General features: G+C 38.1%; 1 protein-coding gene across 1 annotated transcript; it reads left to right on the forward strand.

The window, feature by feature from the left end:
* Nucleotides 1–371: 371 nt before the first annotated feature.
* On the forward strand, nt 372–23,635 carry gusb (glucuronidase, beta). Its single transcript, XM_036580501.1, has 12 exons — nt 372–675; nt 1,670–1,855; nt 2,732–2,913; nt 4,088–4,230; nt 4,822–5,009; nt 6,261–6,404; nt 6,818–6,996; nt 7,993–8,139; nt 12,858–12,942; nt 14,923–15,099; nt 16,701–16,836; nt 20,896–23,635. Exons 1-12 carry the CDS (start codon nt 478–480, stop codon nt 21,042–21,044), a joined length of 1,914 nt encoding a protein of 637 aa, XP_036436394.1. The 5' UTR covers nt 372–477; the 3' UTR covers nt 21,045–23,635.
* The last annotated feature ends 796 nt before the right edge of the window (nt 23,636–24,431 follow it).

Raw genomic sequence — 24,431 nt, forward strand, 5'->3', positions numbered from 1 at the left:
CTGAGTGCTGATTGGTTGGCGAGCGGAGCAGCTCATTGGCTGAGTGAAGCGGGTCTGCGAGCACTGACGTCATGAACGTACGTGAGGCGCCGTTTTGAAGTCCTATAACTCGAGTTCAGAAACATAACGGCAGTGTTAAAATGTTTTCTGCTGTTTTATGTTCAGGAAATGAATGTTTTCTTCTACATAATAAATATTAAGCACTTACAAACTACGATTTCGCGCAAATGCTGCGTATGAATCCATTCATTTTGGACTCGCTGGGCTGCGCCCTCTAGCGTTGTTAAGCCCGAAAGGCATGACTGAGTGGCGATTCCTCTACTAAAATTCTCTGCCGGTTTTTTTTTCAGGCCACGCGCGGATCATGTGAGGTAAACAGCGGAAGCAGACTGTGAGCTGTTGCCGTGTAGAGAACGGTGCAGAAATCTGCACACACAGCTCTCACCGCACAGACGCTGAACCGCTGAACCGCTCGGCATGTGGCCGCTGAAGCTCGCCTGTCTGGCCGCTGTGTGCGGACTGACCGTGTGTGTGACCGGCGGGATGCTCTATCCGCGAGAGTCTCCTTCCAGAGAGAGGAAAGAGCTGGACGGACTGTGGAGCTTCAGGGCGGACTTCTCCCCGGACAGGCGCGCCGGGTTCAGCCAGGCCTGGTTCAAACAGCCTTTAGCAGAGGTGCTTAAACCGAGACGGTCGTTCACTCATTAAAGGGGAATTTCAGTGATTTTTAAAAATTGTTAACCTGATAAAATGTAAACAAAGTCATTCAGAGTGGTTTGGTATGAAATCCTCTTCAAAAGACAGCTCTTCAGTGCTTCTTGCACTGGAGCTTTCTTGTTTAAATGGTTCTTTGCATGGTGAAAAGTTCATCAGATTGATGGAAAATGTGTTGTGTTTGGTTCTACATAGAACCTTTTTGAAAATGGTTCTATTTGGCATCACATTGTCACGACTCATTTAAAGATGATGGTTCTTAAAGGGATCTTTGGTAAAGAAAATAGTTCTCTATAGAATCATGAACACTCAAAGAACCCTTTGCATGAAAGATGATGGAAAATGTGCTGTTGATGGTTCTATATAGCACCCAAAAGGCCTCTTCTGTTGTTGCGGTGGTGAGCTTGTAATGATAGAGGAACCTTATAGGACTATATAGAACTATCTATAGCACATTCATGCACATTTTCTGTCAGTCTGAAGAACCATTTCATCATGCAAAGAACCCTTTAATCATGCAAAGGGTTCTTGGAGTGTTCTTGGTTATATGTAGAACCATTTTCTTCATTAAAGAACCATTGAAGAATCTTTTTTAAGATTGCAGGTGCACTAGCTTACTAGGGAATGCAACGGACTTGTAAAGACAGTCATCTTCACCTCTGAACGCAATACGTGATGCAACACTGAAGAAATTAGTCAACATTCATTTAGCAAGTAGCAACAAGTTTTGTAATATACTACCCTGTAATCACACAGCTTCTCAGAGTAGGAGGGCTGATCTAGGACTAGATTACTCTCCTATTTGTATCTTATTTATATTATTATCTCTTTTATTTGTATTTATATCATAGATCAGCACTCATAAGCTGATTTGAGAAGCTTAATGAGTACAGGCCACTGTTTATGAGCCCCTGTATCTGTCTGTTAAACTGTGTGTTTGCTCTTTGGCTTCCAGACAGGACCTGTGATTGACATGGCAGTCCCCTCCAGCTTCAATGATATCACTCAGGATGCTGAGCTGAGGGATTTCATTGGCTGGGTGTGGTATGAGAAGGAAGTGTGGGTCCCTGTCCGCTGGCTTCAGGACAAGGACACGAGGATCGTCCTGAGAGTTGGAAGTGCTCACTACTACTCAGTGGTTGTAAGTATGGATGTACATATGTGCAATTTTATGACCGATAACAGTAACTGATTTGTGTCTGATACCGATATTGACAAAGACCGTTTTATGACCTATGCCAGTAACTGATCATTACTTTTTTCCATTTGCATGGTCATGAGATCAGACATAATAGTTAAACTAAGTGTCCAAAAGTATCCAGCCGCTTAAAGCCGCTACATTAAGGTGCTACTGACACAGGTGTTCGGTAGAGCATACAGCTTGTATAATCTCCAAAGAAAAGCATTGCAAAGAGAATGGGATGCTCTGGAGCTGCCACACACAAGTTCACTATGCCCAATGCCAAATGCCGCCTAGAGGAGTATAAAGCCCCCAACATTGGTCTGTAGCTCAGTGAAACTGCGTTCTCTGGAGTGATGAAGAATCCATCATTGGACATGAGTTGGAGTGGAATTTGAGATCCAGATCTAATAAACTAACCACAGTACCTGACCTTGCTAATGCTCTTGTGGCCAAATGCAATCAAACCCTCATCACAGCAATGTTCGAATGTCTAGTGTAAAGGCTTTCCAGAAGTGTAGAGGCTATTACTAACAGACACAACCACTGATTTACTGTCATGCCCATATGACACAAACTGTATTTATGTGCTGAATGTCCAGTAGGTGATGGCTATAGTTGAACTTTAAAGCATTTATGCTAAAGACTTAAATCAGCATGACCACAAAACATGATTTACCTGACAGCATTTGCAGAGAAACAGTTCTCATATCATACATTTTTGTTTATTAATTTATTTGTGGTCTGCTTAATCTAATAATCTGACATATGCTGAAAAATGAAAGTGAACCAAGCCAGGTAACTCACTGTTTCTCCCCAATTCCTTTATATTGACAGTGGGTGAATGGGGTGAAGGTGATGGAGCATGAAGGCGGCCATCTTCCCTTTGAGGCGGATATTGACAGTGTGATCCGGAAAGACATGGGCATGCCGTGTCGTCTCACCATCGCTGTTAATAACACTCTGGACCTGCACACTCTGCCGCCAGGAACGATCCAGTTCATGAATGATCGCACCAAGTAAGAGCTCTTTCAGAGACTTTTAAGTCATCCTGAATTCAGGATTTTCCATTGTTACTTTGTTAGTTTATGTTTCCAGTCTAAGGTTCAGCGTCTGCTATGAGCAAGCAAAACACTAGGTTTTGACAGGAGCAATGAAAATCACTTGCCTTGGCAAGCTGGCGTTTTGATGTTTTTGGGGACGGTCGATTTGGTGAACAATGTATTTGATCTTGCCTTCATTCACTTTAATATCCAAACAGCACCTCGCTGTGCATCCAGTTAGATGCAGTCAGTCACAGTGCTTATTGGTAATAGTTTGTGGCGCCAGCACACTGGGCCTCATTCACCAATATCTTACTAAGTTTTTTCTTAAATGTATTGTTGAGAAAGATCCTAAGAAAATGTCTACGTCAGATTCATGACGTCTTCTTAAAGCGAAGAACTGTTCTCACCCTTGTGCTCTTGAGTGTGTGTAGATTCTGTTCTTACCTAAGAACAAATCCCAAATAAGAAAACATCGGTGAACGTCAGAATCTTCATGAAAACTGCGTAAGTAGGTTTTAAGAAGAAATTTCTTCGTAAGAACGGTCTGTGAATGAGGCCCATTGTTTATAATCATCTGTCTTGTCTAAATGTATTTTTACTTGTGAAAACACTGTTATCAGAATAGATGCAAATAAACATAAATATAGTAAAAGGTAGGGATAAACAGTATGGTTTTTTTTTTTTTACATCGAAATTGCAGTCTGAAAAAAAAAAAAGTTTTTATTCATATCTCACATTTAACATAGTCTTAAGAAGTTACAAGTAAGGAAATTAAACCTAATAATGCAGAGCTTGTAAACTGGCAGTCTGGCACACTCCATTCAACTTCTACATTTACATTTAAGCTTTGCAGCTGCCAAAAACCTGAAAATTAAAAGTTCAGTTTCACTTTCCACTTTTTCCCTGAACATTTCCTTGACTAGATTTTTCGGAGCTCAGTTTAGTAACGGGGGAAATTTATTTCACTTAATTTATAGAAAGTAATTGCATTTATTTTAACAATGTTGCTCAGAAAAATTGCAAAATTTTCCTTAAATTATTCAGGCCTAGTAAAAAAGTATTTTTGATATACTGAATGTTTTTTCAGTCATTTTAGTAATTCCTTACATTTCTTATTCCTTCCTATTCTTTTCCTTTTGCAAATCAGGTACCCCGCAGGCTACTTCATTCAAAGCTACAGCTTTGATTTCTTCAACTATGCGGGAATACATCGATCCGTCCTGCTGTACACAACTCCAAGGGCGTACATTGACGACATCACCGTGGACACTAACTTTTCTGACAGTACTGGTTAGTGACAGTCGTTTTTATCCTGTTGAAAATGAGAAAAATATACATAATTTTCTTTTTTATATATTGTTTTTCAACCTGTTAAAAGATTACTGCATTAGACTTTTTCGTGTTTATGGCTGGCATATTTTTGGTTTTATGACTATATTTTACAAACAATGTGTTCACCTGCAATTAAATAAAATAAATCACAAAAAAGAAAAATACTAACTCAACCTCAGAGATATTTCATAAACAATATACAAGTGATAGCAGTGACATAAAAGCTGTATTTCCATTAATCATGGAGTCATAGCAACACACAGCATGCAAGCAGTTCAGCTACAGTTTTCATATGTAGGACATGTTTTGGACTTCGGTAACAAACATACTTAAAATTATGGTTAATTATGAAACATGAATATTATTGTTTTTAAAGGTTACTATGGGTATTTAAGTACTTGTTTGGAAATACCAGAGAGTGTCTGAAGCATTTTGGAGCAGCTGAAATGTTTCAGAATGGTTCTGGGACAGTTCTGTAAAATGTTTGTCTGGAGACCTGAAGGTGAACTTCTGAGAGGTCACAGAATAGCTGTTAATTGTGTTTTCTAGGTTTTGTGTTTTACAACATGTCAGTGGTGGGCAGTGCCAAGCCCACAGTGAAGGTTGCTCTTTCGGGTAAGGATGGACGATGCGTGGCCACCGCTGATGGAACCTCAGGCGTTCTAAAAGTGCCAAATGTCAACCTGTGGTGGCCTTACCTGATGCATGAAAACGCAGGCTACCTGTACTCAATGGAGGTGAGTGTCAGTCAACTCATTTAAAGCCATAGAGACACTACTCTTTTCATTCACTTCTTCTTTTTTTTTTTTATATATCTGCTGAGGGCAATTTTTGCATTGGTTAATATGGTCAAAAAGAACCAAGACAGTTGTAAAACAACTGAGGTTTGCAGTTCGTACTTCCTTCTCTATATTTCCTTTTGTTGGCCCATATCCATAGAGCATAGCCCATAAACAACAGACAAAAATATGGAACAAAGGCTTCAGAATGGCTGCTACTGTTTATAGCTATGCAGTGTATTTTTGTCCATAGTTTAAAGATAACATCATGTCATACTACAGTTTAGAAACCACAAGCAAGTAGTTTGAGATTAATTTAACAGTTCGAGGCTAGTGTGTGGGTGATTATGTATTATACATCGCTGCTATCAGAACAAAATCTCCATTTTTGTAGTTTTTCCATTTTTGACATAATATGAAAATGCCTGTTACCCTTTACAGTTTGTGTAAAATTAACAATGAATGGTTGAAAAGAAACGGCCCAAAATGACTTGAAAAAAATTCTGGTTCCATTGACTTGCATTAAAAGTACAGTATGTTTTTTGCTTCTCCTGTAAAGTTATCATTTTGAAGATAGGAAGTTTTGTTCTGACAGCAGTTTAATTTTGTTGTTTGCATGATGCTAATTGGAGGGCTTTAAGCCTGCATTATTTGGCAGCGACATTAGAATTTTAGCTCTAGTGCAAAAGAAGCAAACTATGGACCCCAAACAAGTCTTGACTACTTGAAACTTTAAAAGTTTGTAACATTTTTTTGCCAAACTATTGCTTAAATAAATGTTGTTGTACACTACTGTTGTAAAACAAAAATTAATCACGTCATATTAATTTAGAAAATGAATACAAAGAAGGTTTAAATATTACAAGCAGGTCATCAAAGAGTATTTTGAGGTATTTCATGCAGTACATCACATATTTTGGGAACTAAAAAAAAAACAATTTAATGACAGATAATATACTGTAATTATTTAAAGTATTTTTTCAGACGATGCTATGCAGGCATTTTTTTTATTTTCACAAAATCAACACAATATGCAGTTTGACCAGGGGTGTTCAAACTTTTGTATGCAACTGTATCTCCAAATTGGGTTTACTTTGTTGGCATGGATGATTGTAAACTTTTAAACGGCAGTATGTAGACAGACAGAATTGATTCTACACCACCGGTTTTACTCTTGGATGCCCCACACACGATTGTTGGTTCCTTTAGGTTCAACTGACAGCGGAGAGTGGGCAGATAGATGTGTACATGCTGCCGGTGGGCATCCGCACTGTGCAAGTCACCAGCTCAAAGTTCCTCATTAACAAGAAGCCCTTCTACTTCCATGGAGTGAACAAACATGAGGATGCAGATGTGAGTACCACCAGGGGGCAGCAAAGTAACTGGATTGCTTTATGAATAAAGTTTGATACAAGGCAGCCAATCAGAACAGAAGTCACTTACATGTGTCACTCTTAAAGGCACAGTTGCAAAAACAGCCTGTGTAATTCTACGAGATTAAAAGAGGTTAGAAACAGTCATGTAAAAATAAACTACGATTATTTTGGTATGTAAACACCCACAAACATATGTTGACATCAGGGGAAAAAAGCACAAGAAGACTGTAGGCCCCTTTAAGGATGCCCGGTGGCTATCCCGACCTTTGAGTTGTGTTGTATGGTACTATACTTTCAGTTTATTGCATTGCTGTAATTGTAACTATAAACACAATTGCAGCAGTTCCTGGTGGGGCCGTCAGTGTATATATATGTTTTTTTGTGCTGTAGATTCGAGGTAAGGGTTTTGACTGGCCCCTTATTGTGAAAGACTTCAACCTGATGAAGTGGATGGGTGCCAATTCATTCCGCACTAGTCACTACCCATACGCTGAGGAGATCCTGCAGATGGCCGACCGTCATGGCATTGTGGTTATAGACGAGTGTCCAGGAGTTGGCATTAAAGACAAGTAAGCTTTGAGACAGTCTTTATAAGAATGGAATGCTAATCTGGTCAACATTTAAACCAATAGACAGTGTAACTTGTCCACAGTTTCGTAGTTACTCAAGTTTGTTTTGTCAGAGGTTTCCCTAGTAAAGGAGAACACTTTCCTTGGTAAAATATGTACTACTTACACGAAATACTGAGTCAAAAGTCAGAAATCCATTAAATTCACAATATATCTAAAAGTTAGACCTGCTAAGTTAGACCATCCAACGTTTGGCCTAAATCAAGGCTGTTAGTAGAGTTAAAGCTTAATTTTTTAATTAGGAGAGTGTCTGAAACGGCATGTATTTCATTTTAAAACATCTGCTGTTTTTAGAGTAGAATTCCATCAGTTTTTCAAGATTTCTGCATAATGCAGTCATTTTAGATGTAAATAAAATCATTTAGTGTTTTAATTTGAAGTGGTTCATTGTAAAGAAACTTATAGACTCAGACTCTTTCTTTACAGTGGTGGTGATGGGAACCAGAGGTCTACAACACAAATATAGCCATTTTATTTATTATCCAAAACATCAGTGAACCTACATGTGTCTTCATATACATTGCTGCTGCTGCTGATATAATAGTGATAAATCTGGGGAAAAAAATGTTCTTTGGGGACTGTTTCACCTAACATGAACAATTCTGATTTGGTAAGTTTATCGAGAACTGAGCATTTCACATCAAGCCACTCTGAATGACTTTGTTTGCATCCCAGCCATTTAATTATGCAGAGATTTAGAAAAAATGAACCCCCTCTTTATATAAGGCCAAAATAAATTTAATGTAAACGTAAAACGTGCTCTACAGAGATACACATTTCAGTTTGAGAACTGCTGATCAGCAACATTGTGTCTTACAGTTATTTGGTGGGGAGTTCCTGATGTTTGCCTCATCTTGTGTATATATATGAGTTTGTGGCTGTCTGTGAATAGATTTTTCAACTCGAATCAGATTTAATGCATATATGTCTGTTCAGACAAAGTTTTGGGAATGAGTCCTTGGCCCATCATCTGGTCGTCATGGAGGAGCTCGTGAGGCGGGATAAGAACCACCCTTCTGTGGTCATGTGGTCTGTAGCCAATGAGCCAGCAGCTGATATTCCCCCAGCAGCCTTCTATTTCAAGTATGAAGTTTTTTAAAATTGTACATTTTCATCAAAATACAGTCCAGGTTGAACACATTCCAGTTTAATATTTGGTGGATTGTTGATTGATACCATGTCCAAAGAAATGAAGTTTAATTAGGTAAAGGCTCATATAAAGGTTCTGTTTTAAACACACGCTTCATACTGTCCGGGACCTACACACACACACACACACACATTCACTATCATTCAAAAGTTTAGAATCAATGCTTTCAATAATATAAGACCAATTTAGTTGAAGACTAGTGTCTGAAATAGTAGGACACGAGTAAGCTGTATGTAAAAAAAAAAAAATAAATAATAATAATAATAAAATAAAAAAAATTTAAAAAAAGAAATGTTACATATGCCCAAAATGATACATAGGTCGTAAAATGATTGACAAAGCTTTAAAACACTAAGAATTAAGTATAAAATATTCAATAAAATATTGAAACACCTAAAAAAGCCTTGGCAAACGGTTTGTAATATTTAACTCCACGTTGTGTAAGTTATCATTGTATATAAAGTAATAAATATAGTTTATATGGCAAATAATTTCAAACAGTGGTGTACATTCCTAATAGTGTGTACCCTTAACTTATGGCTTTCTGTTCATTTCTGTTGATGTAGAATATTTCACCCCAGCTTCAACCAATGTTTTAGTCCATTTATTTGATCTGTCTTGAGCAGAAAAGATCTAAATACATGCCAAGTAATTCTGATCTGGAAGTGTGCAGACTGCAGAGGGCAGCAGTGTCTCAGACACAATCACCTGCTCTTGAAACAAGAGAATGTAAGTCTTAAGAGCTTGTAAAAGAAGAGTTTAATTTTATACAGACATAGAAAAACACATTTGAATAACACTTGTGTTGAATGAGGTCAAGTTTCTGATCACCTCAGAATGTTGTTGGAGTGATCTGATCGTAATCTGATCACACTGTGTCCCTGGCTTTTCTTGTGGTCAAGAAAAAAGGAGGTGAAAATTGCCTCTTACAAAAAACATTAACTTCTGATTGGTCCTATAACACCTTTAGAGGGCAGCAGTGAGTAATGTTTGTTTACTTGAGCTTAAGCTGTTTCTGTCATCCATTGAGAAGTAAGATAGCCAATCAGCCACTTTGGCTACTTTAAGCTTGTACTTTTATGGTTGCATACGATGAAAAAAACAACAGATTCTCAGTTGTAATTATTTATATGGCAAGTATTTTTAGGGAAAATTTTAGGATCATGACAGGGCTTTGTTTAGATAGATACTTCCATGTGTCTATGTATGTTAATTAGTTTTTTTTTAGATTTGCTTTAGAGGCACATGCTTTCCAATTTTATGGTGTTAATAATGTCTCAGCTACATTATCTGGCCAAAAGTATGTGGACACATGTATGGAATTGCCCCCAATTTGTGGCTGTAACAGCCGCAATTCTCTGTTGGGAAGGCTTACTACATGATTTTGGATTTTGTTTGTGGGAATTTATGCTCTTTCAGTCAAAAGAGGATTTGTGAGGTCAAGTACTGATGTTGGACAAGAAGACTTGATTCTCAGTTGATATTACAATTTGTCACAAAGATGTTCAGTGGGGTAGAGTTCAGGGCTCTGTGTAGGCCATTGGAATTCCTCCAGACCAACTCTTGGTAGCATATAATTGTCTGAAGTGTCTTTGTATGCTGTAACATTAACATTACCTCCCAGACCATTGTGTCTTTTACACCAAACTTTACTGTTCAATCCAATTCAATTCAATTCAATTCAATTCAATTCAACTTTATTGTCATTATACTGAAACAGGGTTGTACAGTACAACGAAACACTTTTAGGCTAGATCTCCAGTGCAATTACAGACAACATAGTGCAGGACAGGACATAGTGCAAGACAGGACATAGTGCAGGGACATAGAACAATAAATACAGAAAATAAATCCAAGTATATACACTGCAGTAGGTGTGCTGGTACTGTTGGTACTATGCATTCTGGTGGGCAGCATTGACCTAGCATCAACCAACCCAGATGTGTCTATCAGACTTTCAGATAATGAAGTGTGATTCATCACTCCAGAGAACATGTTTCCACTGCTTCAGAGTCCAGTGGCAACATACTTTACACCACTCCAGCCAATGCTTGGTATCTTAGACTTGTATGCAGCTGCTCAGCCATGGAAGCCCAATTCATGAAGCTGCAGACGCATAGTTCTTGCAATGATGTTGATTCCAGAGGCACTTCCTGGCTATGTTGTGAGTAATGCAGCAGAGGACAGGCAATTTTTTACACGCTGTGCCATTCAGTTCTTAGAGTTTGTGTAAATATACTGCTTCATGGTTAAGTTGCTTTCATTGTACAGTAATAGCACTTAAAGTTGACCAGGGCAGGGCAGAAATTTCATGAACTGACTTATGGCAAAGGTGGCATCCTATGACTGTGCCATATTTAAAGTCACTGAGTTCTTTAGCATGACTCATTCTGCTGCCAGTGTTTGTCTATGCAGATTGCATGGCAATGTCTTTGATCTCACAAACCTGTTAGCTGTGGGTGTAACTGAAAAACCTGAACTTAATCATTAGGAGGAGTGTCCATATACTTTTAGCCATATAGTGAAAGTTGATAAAACTAAAACTTTTGTCTAATATAAATTGTTAGTCTTGTTTTATATGGACGTGAACATGTTGTTTTGTTGGGCTAGTAGTAAGTCAGATGCAGGAAGGTATGTGTAGGTCTGGGCTTGTTCAGGATGAGTGACTGTAGGAATGCATTCAAGGGAGAGGAGCACACCTGAAGCCTCTCATTCACTAAGAACACTAAACAAGTGGAACCTAAATACCAGTGCAGTCACGGGTCACCAAACTGGAATCTTCTCTTACACGGATACAGCAGACATGAGCGGCCTTTCAGACTTCATTAGCATGACATCTAAAGCCCCAATTAGCCATGATCACTACAAATATGCATGTCTTTTCGAATAACAGGTTTTCAGTTTCAGTTGTTAGGGCTAGCATGAGAAACTGCTTAATAAGCAATTTAACACCATGCTGATGTTCTGTGTCTCTTTTGGTCAGAGTCAGAGGAGCACTATTCATTACTTACAAGGGCCAATTTTAGGAAAAATGTCAATGGATTCATATAGTAATTACGTCCATTACCTCTTCTCTGAATCTGTGATGTTTAGACATTATATGTCTAATAAGTTTGAAATTTGTCATAGAAAACTATTCACATTCAAGGAGGTCCATAAATATTTGGACGTTGACTTAAAGTGCATACTTTCAGCTTTAATTTCAGGGGACTTACATCCAAATGGTGTAAGAATTACAACCAGTTTAATACATAGCACCCCCCCCCCTTCTTTTTTGGGGTCAATGACTGACTGTGGTCTGGAACCCAGACCATGGATTTCTTCCCTGTTGTTGCGCTGCCAGGTCTTTACTGGAGCTGTTTCCTGTTACTGCTTTTTCTGGGGCATTTTGCCTTCAGTTTTGCTTTCAATAAGTGAAATCACTGCTTGATTAAACGGAGGTTAGGTGATTGATTTGGCCATTGCAGAACATTCCACTTCTTTGCCTTAAAAAAGTCTTGGATTGCCTTTGCTGTATGCTTCAGGTCATTATCTGTCTGCATCGTTAAGTGCCGTTCAATTAATTTTGAAGCATTTGGCTGAATCTGAGCAGATAACATGACCCTATATACTACAGAATTTATCCTGCTGCTTTTCAGCAGTCACTTGTCACATCATAAAGAAATAGAAGGGAACCAGTTCCATTAGCGGCCACACATGCCTATGGCATAACACTACCTCCACCATGCTCATCTGTTGAGGGGCGATGCTTTGAATCATGAGCAGTTCCTTCTCTTCCTCAAAGTCTTCTTTTCCCTTCATTCTGGTACAAGTTGATCTTTGTCTGCCCTGTCCATAAGATGTTGTTTCAGAACGGTACAGGATTTTTTTTAGATGTTTTATGGCAAATTCTAAACTGGTCTCTCTGTTTTTGAGACAATGGTTTACATCTTGTGGTGAACCCTCTGTATTTACTCTGGTAAAGTCTTCGTTTGATTGTTGATTTTCACCCGAATACACCAACCTCCTGGAGGGTGTTCTAGATCACAACTGCTTTGAAGGTTTTTATGTTGTTTCTTCAGTTGTTTTCCATAGTTTTCCAAGGCATTTGGTGTTTCTGAGCTCACCAGTGCATTCTTTCTTTTTGAGAATAGGCTAAATAGTTCATATGGCCAAACCTGAATTTTTTGCTTTGATTTTTTTTAGCCTAATGATGGCTTTCATTTGTAGTGAAATCTATTGAGAGTTAACAAAAGACCTTTTTATGTGCTTATTTGTAAATGAAATGATGAAGGACGATCACACACACCTTGGCCACTGAACAGCCGAGCAGCCAGTTGTCCTATTACTTTTGAGCCCCTAATGTAAAATGGGGGGGTTATGCATAAGAATTCCTGCACCGTTCACCTGATTTGGATGTAAATACTCCCGAACTAAAGCTGAAAGCTATACTTGGCTCATATTCGGTATTTAATTCTAACTCCAGGATGCTCTGGTAGACAGATAAAATAACAAACTCCATACATTCAAATATTTATGGACTGGACTAAATGGGTGTTCTCTATTTAAAATCTTGTTCTAGGTTAGGTTTGTCTTTTCATTGCTGGTCCTATGCTTTTCTAAGCATCTTGCAACGGGCCACAGTGAACTTGACTTGTGACTTTATTTGCAGGCAACTGGTAGCTCACACAAAATCTCTGGATTCAACGCGCCCTGTGACCTTTATTACAGACACTAACTACGCCAAAGACCTAGGGGTGAGTTGCTCATCGTTGTTGTCATTATAATACTTAAAGCAATGCCTTGGCCAATAGTCAACTTTACACAAATTTCCCCCCTTACCCCTAAATGTAGTTGATCAGCTAAGACTGTTTGGGAGTTTTGTGCTGGAATGAATAACAAGCTGACTGCAACCAGTTAGAAAGTTGCAAACTGCATGTGTAAGTCATCATAAAATCATTCACTTAAAGGAGCACTCCAGCATAAAACTAGCATTTACTAATCTATTTTCTGTGTTATGTAATATTTTGTAGTAGAGCCCTGCAACCCTCAGCCTCATCAGTTTATAAGAATTTATGATTTTGTGTCCATTTTTTCTGTTCTCTTACTACAATGCCCAGCAGGCATTATGCAAACACAACCGCTCCCCACTGTAATTAAAAAATCCTTACTTCTGGCCTAGCCACTGATTTAGAGGCTAAACATACATGATAACTGCATACATCATAACTTCCTAGCATTATTGTTAGCTATTTGTCTTGCTTACTTAAAACAAGAAAACTATCCACCTCAAAGCAGATGTAGGTTTTAAAAAGTTCCCCCTACATCATCATAAGGGGGTCTTTCCTAGTCTTTAAACTGGATGAGAGTAGACGAAGATTTTTAATGCCTGATTTTTAATTTTAGAGATATGTCATGCAGTGTTAGAAATGCTTAAGTAAGTCTATTTGAAATGACTTAAGTTTAACGCAAGTGTGTGTTGTTAGCCATGCAGTTTGCACAATGCTAGCTAGTGCAGTATGTTTCCATTGCTTATTAGCTACTTTAGCTTTGTAGCTCCAGTACCAATCTAAAGAAGCAACCTTTTAACACCAAACTTGTCTTGAATGATCAATTACATTTAGGATAAGTAGGAAAACTGTAAAGATTTCATCTTAATACAGTTTTCTGATCAACCCTTCACCAAAAAATCTAATTCACACAGTTTTTCTCTTACCCCCAAATATAGACAATCAGCCAAGACATGTTTGGTGTCGGAGGTTTGCTTCTAAAGTTTTCCATTATCCCTAGGATGCTAATGTTGCTAGTAGATAAAAGAGGTCTTTATCACTGAATATCTTTTAATGACCTAGATTTCTATTATATTAGTTTTGTAGCTCCAGCACTAAACTGAAGAAGCAAACTTGACTATATCTGGGTTAAGGAGAAAATTCAGTTTAATTTGTTGGTGAGCCATTCCTATAATAAGAGTAAACTTACTCTGAATACATTTGTTTGAAAAATGTTTAACATTAATTATCTTGCATTATCTTTGCTGTGTAGGGCAGAATTTCAGAAAGCAGATATGCTGTGTACTGTCCGCTTTCCACAAATATGCCACAGTCATGGCTTAAGCACGAATAAAATTTAGCTTTCTTTCACTGTGCAGTGAATTTCTATCCACCCTGGCATCCGTTGGGAATCTTCTTCTAGTAGCACTGGTTTTGCTGGTCAGATTATTTGTTCACTTCCTCATGCCAGCTGTATGAGTTTACCAAGGGCATATTTAAACATTTTTTATCAAAGTAGATGTCTTTGTGAGTGGAATGCCAGTAGTGACCTTGACAATGTTAGGAATTCAGTATAAAACTCTGTGGCCTTGATAAGCTTATTGATCTGGCTACCCAGAAATAAGGGGCTCTAGCCTTGTTTGGGTTAATATATATCCAGAAATGTTTTTATCAGACTGTATCCAGTTTGTTCAGTCTACAAATATTAAACTGTTTCTTTAAATAGCTTGTTCCAAGTATTCTGGAAAAAGTAAAATTTTTAACACCTTGTCTACTATAGAAGAATGATAAATGTGCTCCAGAGCTGCAGACCAGAGGTTGCACAGTAATGTCATATAGTATATCAGAACAAATAAGTTTGAAAATGAAATTTCACAATTGCTTTCTAATGTTTTCGGTTGCAATACATTAATCTAAACATGCTGTTTGAATTGTACACTACAGCTTAATGATGGTTGTTTTTCTTAGGCTCCCTATGTGGATGTTATCTGCGTGAACAGCTATTTCTCCTGGTACCATGACCCTGGCCACCTAGAGGTCATCCCCATCCAGCTCAATACCCAATTTGATAACTGGTACGGAAAGTACCAGAAGCCCATCATACAGAGCGAGTATGGGGCGGACGCTGTGCCTGGCCTACACAATGTAAGTGCGCCTGGCTCTAAGCTGTGAAGAGCTTATTAGGAAGAATTTTCTTTTTAAGTTGCTTTGTTGGCCTGTATTGGCTTTCAGCTCTTGTGTGATTTAAAATTCTGTAGGCCAACTGGTTTATTGTCTTTTTTTCACTGTGTAATGTCCATTTTTTTTTGTACTTTGATCTGTTACAAATCTCAGTTCCGGAAAAGTCGAAGAAATCTCTGCTTACAGGGTGTAAAGGGCGAGGCTGAAAAAACACAACGGAATGCCTTCATTTGATCCCTCCGTGCATTAAAACCTGTCATGCTTTTATAATGGGGATCACCATAAATGCACACTAGTACTTTGACAAACTGTTGATGAGTTAATCTCTGCATCCACAAAGACTTTACTATTCACAGCAGAAGCCGTGTGTGAAGTCAAAACCAAAGCTGTACAACAGACTCAGTTGAAAGTGAAACTATATTTATGCTACATTATATGAAAGTGAAGCGATATTTCTACTTAATTTGAGTTTAATGTTTGGTTGTTTTACCAAGTGAGATCTTCCTTATAGAAGGAAAAAAAAATATGGTCAGGTGATCTCTGTGAAGACGTAACTCTCACAACCATTTGCGGGGGAAAAGAAAAGAAGACAAAAAAAGGCAACGTGCTGTATCCGCATTGGAAAATACCGCAGCAAACCCAAGCGTGAAAAAAGAACTCTTTCACATGTGAAAAGTGCAGTTCCAAAGCAGGACGAAGCTGTGTAGTGGCTTGTGGCACGACAAGTGCTGCTGAGAGAGCAAAGAGGAGAAAAAGGGGGAAACTGCGGTGTGAAGAAGGATGCTTCAGCTCATTGTTTAACTGCAAAATGGCACTGGTAGGACTGATTCTAGCCACTAGCAGTGTTGCACAGTAATTCAATTCGACTGTAATTTGTAATTGTGAGCTTATTGGTAAATTTGTATTGTATTTTTTCCTAAGGTTATCAACCTGTTAGCTGAACACTGAAGCACAGACTGAGTGTTAAAGAGAAAGTTCATCAAATAAAACTCTGAAAGAAGGCAAAGTTTGTGCTTCTTGGAGATGTCGGATGAATATTCAGTATTCTGGAGTGGATACAAGCATCCTTGTTGCAGTTAGAACATAGGCCCTTTTCAAGTTAGGGCAGGAGTTGAAAAAATTACCCAGATAGCTTGCCACCATGTGTCAAAAACGTCCAGAAATGCTGCCAACTTCTCTGGGCTAAAGTTAGTTTCAAATAAATTGATGCACACTGGAAGCATGTACTGTGGTCTGACAAATTAGACTTTCTGATTAGGAAACAGTAAATGTGCATTAAATGTGCAGAAGTGTGTTCTCTGTGGAAGATGTGTTAAAACTTATTTTTGCTTAGAAAATTAACAAAGCGTAATTTGAACAGGGGCACCCAAATCTTATGACTGTTATAGTATGAACTTAAAAATGCAAAATGTCTTAAAATGCAAAAAGGTAAACATTATCAGTTACTCCTCCTGTTATTCATTGTAATAATGTGTTATTTATCAACAATTATCTGTCCAGAAATTATCAATGTCAAGCATACATTTTTAGTGTGTTAAATTATATACCCTTCGGTTTTCATGCAGGATCCGCCGATGATGTTCACTGAGGAGTACCAGAAGAGAGTCCTGCAGAGCTACCACAAAGTGTTTGACCAGAAGAGGAAGGAGTTTGTCGTGGGAGAGCTCATCTGGAACTTTGCTGACTTCATGACTTCTCAGGGTCAGATATGTGTACTTGTATTTTCTTTTTTAATGCACCTGTTACTAAATTCAGGTCTATAGTTGCTGCTTCATGCTGCCATAGAGCTGTAATAAGCTTAGTAGAGGAAGCTATGTGTGCTACTGTACATGAACTACTTATTGATACAAAGCCAGCTTTAAATATCACTGGCCTGATTTGCTGAGTGCAGATTAAGCCTAGTCAGGGACTAAATTATCATTGGGGATACTCTAATGAATGTATAAGGACTAGGCTTTATCTGCTTAGAAACTGTCCTGGATTGAATTTCCCAGAAAGATCAAATAAGTATCACTTTAAACTCTCTAAATCTTTTCTAAATTTAATGGTGTAGATGTAAACAAAGTCATTCAGAATGGTTTGATGTGAAATTATTTAGTATTTAAACAAAAATACTGTGTATGTATATACAGGAACATCATGAATTGTTCAGAAAACATCCTAAACAGTTGATGCAATCATGCTTGGACATTAAACGAGCGTCCAGAAGAGGCCAGTAAAGGACAGTATAGTCTGCATGATTCTGTTTGTGGAAGCCAGTGAAAGCATGTCCAATAGAACCCTATTGAAGCCTGGCTTTAATATGAGTTGATGGCAGATTCAAATACACTCTGTTTTAGTGGAGCAAAGATCAACGTTTATCGGACCACAGGCTTTTACAATGTCATTTGAGTCCCGCCAGGACGTTATGCTTCACTGGGAGTCCATGAGGACTGTTTGCACATGAAAACCATCTCAATGTTAATAGCACTATAGGCTTTTACAAATGTAATTTTTGTCCCACCTGAAGACTCAGCTTCTGTATGTGAAGACTCAGCTTCTGTTTGTGATGATTGGTGGAGTCGGCAGAGTCTCATTACAAACTACCTATACTACCAATAACGATACTGTAATGCTCTGACATCATATGAAATTGGAATAGATGTGCAGTGAGGAAAGTCTTTCAAAACTAGCATTCACATTGCTGACTTGATAAAACTCTTGAACCATTGAGTAAAACACCTGTTAATATCTTTTGATGTGTAGATATTTATGTCACTGTAAAGAAAATCTGAGTCTGTAAGTTTCTCCACAATGAGCCATTTCACATCAAAGTACTCTGAATGACTTTCAAATAAAAAGTTTTGGAAGGATTGCCCTACAGGGTTTAGTTGAAGGTAAGTAGGTACTGAATTAGTACAGAACTCATGTACAGTATTAATGGTAGGTCTGTTTAGACACAGGCTGGTTACACAACAGAAGGTCCTTCTGTCAGCTATGTCAGAATCTTAAAATAGGACTGTAGACATCTATACAATGTACTCTAATATGCACACATACACAGGCACACAGAGCCTGTGGTCCGATTGGTATTCCACCTTATGTAGTTACCGTGCCATTATAACTTGTGCACTCTCTCAAGCACATGCAGCATGTTGCCAGATATTCCACAATTAGCTACCATATCTGGATGGTGTGGATAAGTACTGTGTTTGTGTGCTTCTCACATATCACTAAAGGGGGAAAGACCCCACATAAATACACTTCATATTGTCTGTCAGCAGGGATGTATTCAGGAGCAGCTGTTTTACTTCCCATTAAGGAATCATCACTTTCTTCATATGAACAGGCATTGGTTTAGGCATGCAGTCAGATCCGTTAGTGCCAAAGGCTCATTGGCCCCATCATAAGGGATTGTGAGTTTGATCCCTAGTGATGCCACAGACATCCATGACCAAGAGGGCATAATTGGCCTCTGGGTGGGTGATCTTCCCTCTACCCAGTCACTCAGTATGATGTTTGCCATCAGGCATCTCTTTGGCAGTTAGTGTTCTCCTCTAAGCGTGTTGAGCTGTGTAATGACATTGGATTAGCCTTCCTAGCTTGGTAGCAGCTAAATCTTTTCGTTGGAGACTAAACAGAGGATGGACACAAATAAATACCTGGCTTGGACTATAGGATAATCAGGATTCTGAGGCTAGTTCACCTTTCCTGATTGCAAAAACTATCCCAATTTAAGGCTACCAATTCTTAAATTGTTAGCCTAGCACACGTCTGCCATGTGCGTTTTCATCTAAAGTCATGTTTGTTGATTAATTAATACATTTAATTTTATATATATATATATATATATATAATATATATATATATATATATTTAAGCCTCAATGGAGAACCACCATTGTCACTTCTTTTTAGAGTAGGCTTAGCATTAATCTGGTTCTGGGAAACTGGCCCAATATGTTCTAAACATAAAGCAGCTCTAAAACAGGGCTGTCAAACTCCCTCTGGTGTGCAGGAAGTCCAACCAAGCATAAAACATCTCTTGAACATCTCTTGTGTGCTGTTTAGTCTCTGTTACAATGGGAGATTTCAGGGTGTCCACTTAGTAGTCTTGGTCTCAGGTCATTGCAGAAGGCATACATTAGCATTGCGATTGTCTGATTCTGTATCAATGCACAAAGTGTCTTACTCAGGCTTTTACATAGTCTTCATCATAATGCAATTTTTTAAAACAAAGTACTAAAAATTTCTGATGGGGAAAAAAAACATTCTAGGCTACATTGTATAATATGTGATGTAAAGAATATCAAAAGATCAAATAAAAATGTAGCTTAGCATAATTAATAGTTCATTGATATGTCTGCAATATGCAAGATATGACTTTGTTTATTGGTCCCACATTAATTTAGTGTAGGTTGACAAATTTATCTAGGGCTGGTATCATTCAAATGTTTTCAGTTCCAATATTGATAACTTGACATTGATACCGTTTACTCGATTCTTCAACAAGACTATTTTCAAAACCTTCTTTTAAATACACACACACACACACACACACTCACAAATAAATTATATTTAAACACGTTCTCTATAGTGATAGTAAAACATCCAGTACTCTCCTTGTTGCTAAATAGGGGTCCAAGCACAAAGTGCTGGAACTCTTTTGTGATCGTTAGGATTTTTCTTATTCTTCTGCTGCCTCAATAGACCAATCCATTGGTAATCAATAGATTTTCATTTAATGCCTATCAGACTACGCACATACTGAATATAAAGTAATTTTATGGCAGCATTTTAAAGTAATTGACAGTCACCAAAATTACCAAATCAGTTCATTAAGTTAGTAATTTGCACCCCATCTAATTTAATAATGAACCAAGTTCAACATATTATAAAATGACCATTATGAATATGTAGATGAAAAAGCATTATATTTTTGTTTAAAGTCTATCAGACTATTTACAAACCAAATATGAAGTCATTTTACTGCAGCATTTAGAAGTTAGAGACAAATTTACAATAACAGCTCATTAAGTTTGGAATTTGCAGGCACCCAATCTAACTGACTTACAAGTTGTACATTACCAATAATTTGTCCAAAAAGAAAACAGAATTTGTTTGTAAGTCCGTTATGCACCAAACAAAGATGAAGTCACCAAAGTCATCTTGGACCTTGCAGATGGCTGCTTGACTCATTTTGTCATTACATTGAAGTGGAAGTTGAATCTAACCCTGACCTTAACCTTTAATTTAAAACCTAAACCTAATCCTTGTCTTAAACCTTAGTCTAAAGCTGCTGATAATAAACAATCAGGTGAAAATCAGTTGATTAACAATTAAAGCATTCATACATAATCTAGATGGGGACCATCTAAATAAGTGTAACCTTTTTGGTTACCCAAAATTGGTCCCACCCATTAGGAACTATGATTGGTTACTGTCACTTCCTGATTATGTTGGTAGTTAATTTGATGCACAAGGCCTTCTGTTCAGCTCCTGAAGTTCTAACCAATGAGAGAGCTTTATCTACTTAAAAAAAAATTCTGATTGGATCATTTTCTATTAGGCTTTTTAAGAATTTAACCCTTTTATTTCCAAACAGAACTTGGCAATGAAATAAGAGAATTACTACAATATTTATGTAGTTGTACAGTAAATACAACAAGCATGATGATTAAACAAAAAAGAACTAAGAATTATTTCACAGAAATTGATAGGCCTTCTCTGAAGACGATTAAGTACGATTTAAGTCTGTAATTCTCTCTCTGTGTCTCTGTAGGCATCACTCGTGTGGTGGGAAACAAGAAGGGCATGTTCACTCGTCAGCGGCAGCCCAAATCGGCTGCCTTCCTCCTGAGAGAGCGCTACTGGACCATTGCCAATGAGACAGGTGTCCTGCCCACATGGGCCAAGTACCCCTGCCAGTGAGCCCACTGCTCCTGCCGCTTCATTACCTCTGGGTGTGTGCATTCGCCTGGGGGACTAGAAATATGAACAGTGAAAATTGACCATGTTTATGAAGTCAAAATCGTGCCTTATGTCAATCAGTTAATGGCCAGATTTCAAGTGGCACTTTCTGCTGCTTCATCTGATTGTTTTTAATTCAGGGAGCATCTTTTAAAGTGCACAATAGCACAAAATCAAATGTACTGCTAGAATGCTGTATGCGTGTTGGTGTGTGTGTGTGTGTGTTGTGTTGAGGGTAACAACACTAGTAGCACTCATTAGGGCTGTTTATTTGAACGTGCCACATTATCCAGGTGCTCTTTGTGCGTGTCATTAAGAGGGAACTGATTTTATAAAGGTAGACCATGTGCTTGTCTTACAGTTCACTGCCCTTTAGTAATTCATCTAGGAAAATTGGTTCAATCAGCCTTTTTAAATGAATTCAGAGTCCCCAGTTGCGATGACCTTTCTATAACAATGGCATATAAGTGAACTGTAAAATAGTTGATGACGCTTGCCTTTTCACACGGATCTGAGACCAGCTTTGCCTGTTTTTGCATAATGGTTCCATTTTCCTTGTTTACAAGGGGAAACTGTTCTGAGGTCAGCGTTCAGGGCACTCACACGGATTAGTATGCAGCCTGTGAGCCGTGTTGTTGTCTTGGTTTTTGTTGTGTGAGCATGATGGAGCTTGCCTGTTCTGTCCTCTATTCTATAATAAGCATTTCAAGCTGCCCTTTGTTTTCATCACATTCCAAACATCTCCAGCATTCCAGTCACTATTGCTGCGTATTCTAACCCAGAACTCAGCTTAGAACGACAAATCTTCTTTAAAACATATAACATGAACAGATACTCTGTATGTCCAAAAGTTTGCAGACACCTACTCCAACAGTTTTCTTCTGAAATCAAGGTCATTATTAGGGAGTTGCTGCAGTAACAGCCTCTACTCTTCTTGGAAGGCACTGGGTGGTGGAACATTGCTGTGAGGATTTGATTGTATTCAGAGCATTAGTGAGATCAGGTGGTCAGGTGAGGTCACTAATGTTGGATGATTAGTTCTGGATCACCCCACCTCATCCTAGAGGAGTTGGATGGAGCTCCATCACTCCAAAGCATGCAGTTCCACTACTCCACAGCCTAATGCAAAAGGGAATTAACACCCCTCTAGCTGATGCTTTATATTGGGCATGGTGGCCTGTGTCAGCAATGGGTGGCTGAATTAACCAATTAGAAGAGGTGTCTGGAGACTTTTGGACATGCATAATTGAACACACTGGTCAAACTGTGTTTTGTTGCTTGAAAAATAAGCTTACACATCCTCTACACAATTTATAGTGCGCAATTTTGTTTTATTTGCCAAAAATGCAACCACAAAAATCTAAAATGTGCCATAAAATGTTAAATTAGCAAAAACAGTTATTGTGTTAAAATATGCTCATTTTCACTTTGACTGGGGCTCCCAAACTTTGGGATATGACTGTATATTGTACGTACATAAGATAGTTGAACAGATAAAGATGTTAGTTCAGTGAAAGTTCAACTTGTCACCAGAACAGTGAAGGAGATGAAGCTTCTGTTTCCTATTTACTGTCATGCTAAGTATGACAGTATGTAGAAAAACCCACTTTGACTAATACATTTTGCCCTCATTCACTGAGTTCATGCGATTCTCTTTTCTATTTCAACTTTTCTCACACATTCATTACCTGCTGCTTCTTATTCCAGTCTAACCAGTTGAGGCGCACTGCCTGTGGTGTCTATCTCCAAGCATTTGGTGCAATTATGCTGTTAATTACTTACTATACTTTTTGACTGGAGAACTTGGAGAAGTTTCTGTTTGAGACTGTTCTATTTTTCACTTCTCTTAACTGACTAATGCATGGTTTCCTCCAAGCGTGACTGAACTAAGATCATATGACTGGGGAGTATTGCTTTGATTGGTCTTACATTTTACCACTGAGAAAGTTTTGGAAACTGGGCCTGGATCTGTTAGCAGACCATCTATTCATATATGACCATTTTCCAAAAAAGACTGCATTCGTGACTCTGAGTGTGATCCACATCAGAATTAAAAAGATGTGGTTAGAAGTGTTTGGTGTTTACAGACAAATATCAGATATGTTGCAGGAAACAATCAGCCTTTGAGGTTTTACCACCAGCAGGCCTACCAACTATCTGACGCTGCTGTTTGTGTTTGTACTTTCAGGTTTTATAAACTTTCAATAATGACTAGTCCAACTGCCAGTAGGTTGCGTTTGGTCTTCTGAAATCCAACCGTACAGGGGCCTTACATCGTGATCGGTTTTACTACACACTGTAACACAAGCTTTATGCCGCTCTCAACAGGTTGTGTGTATTTGTTTGTTACCTTTGCTTCAATCTTATCTGGATATATGTAGTGTGTTCCTTTTCTATATGATGGTCAAAACTGCTACAAAATGGATTTTTACAATTGATTGCAGCTTTTGTTCTTTCAATAAAGGTCAAATTCTTATGTATAAAAAAAAAACCTGCACTCTGGTTTTAGCTGTTGAGTATTAACCCAAAACAAGTGCTGCAAGCACCTCAGTTGCTGCTACCAAACAGCTGATTCTTACCAGTAGTTTGAAGAACTTTGTCCATTATTGATTTGCCTGTAGTTATTTATGGCAGAACTAAGACAGTTTAAAATGAACACTTTACCCAAAAATGCTAGAATGCATGCTGGAGTAGGGGAACGTTAAATGTTAGCATGTGTAGGTGACATGTCTAGTAGTAGTAAGTCAAGATAGCAGGGATTGTGATTAAAATCTTGATTTTTTTTTTTTTTCAAGATTTATGTTTCACTGAATCTAGTTTTCATGCTCTGTTAGCAGTGTTAGCATACTTGGGTGAAATGTCTAGTTGTGAATTGCAAAGCACATCACATTTTCCTTCCATACCATGACACATTTTCAAGGGAAATGGAGCTTGCTGTGCATTTTCTTATGGTGGGACAGGTAGGTGAAATATGATATATTAATATTATTTTTCCCCCACATGCTGCTGCAGAGTTACTAATCACAACTCAAAAGATGTTTTGGATGCAGACAAAAGTCACAGTAGTTTTATTAAAGAATTTTAAATATCATGAAGTATATGCCCAGAGACATGAACTAGCATCGTTAAAAAAAAGTCAGTTTTGATTTCAGGTTGACACTTTATCCAAAAAGGCTTATTGCCAGAGTCTTGCTACATTACTACGTGTTAGCATTTAGCAGTGTTAACATGTTGGGTTGAAATGCTGAGTAGCCTGTTGAGGTGCCTGTACTTATGATGCAATATTGATTTTTAAAGGTAAATATAAAAGATAGGACTGGGCAATATGACTATATATATATATCGTTA

This window comes from Colossoma macropomum, unplaced genomic scaffold (genome assembly GCF_904425465.1).
Source record: "Colossoma macropomum unplaced genomic scaffold, Colossoma_macropomum, whole genome shotgun sequence".
In the NCBI taxonomy this organism is placed as follows: Eukaryota; Metazoa; Chordata; class Actinopteri; order Characiformes; family Serrasalmidae; genus Colossoma; species Colossoma macropomum.

Excerpts from the sequence above, each read along its gene's own strand:
- gusb (XM_036580501.1), top strand. The coding sequence starts at position 478 with ATGTGGCCGCTGAAGCTCGCCTGTCTGGCCGCTGTGTGCGGACTGACC. Across the intron at positions 5,010-6,260 it reads GCTACCTGTACTCAATGGAG|GTTCAACTGACAGCGGAGAG; the intron begins GTGAGTGTCAGT and ends TGGTTCCTTTAG. Across the intron at positions 6,997-7,992 it reads GGAGTTGGCATTAAAGACAA|ACAAAGTTTTGGGAATGAGT; the intron begins GTAAGCTTTGAG and ends ATGTCTGTTCAG.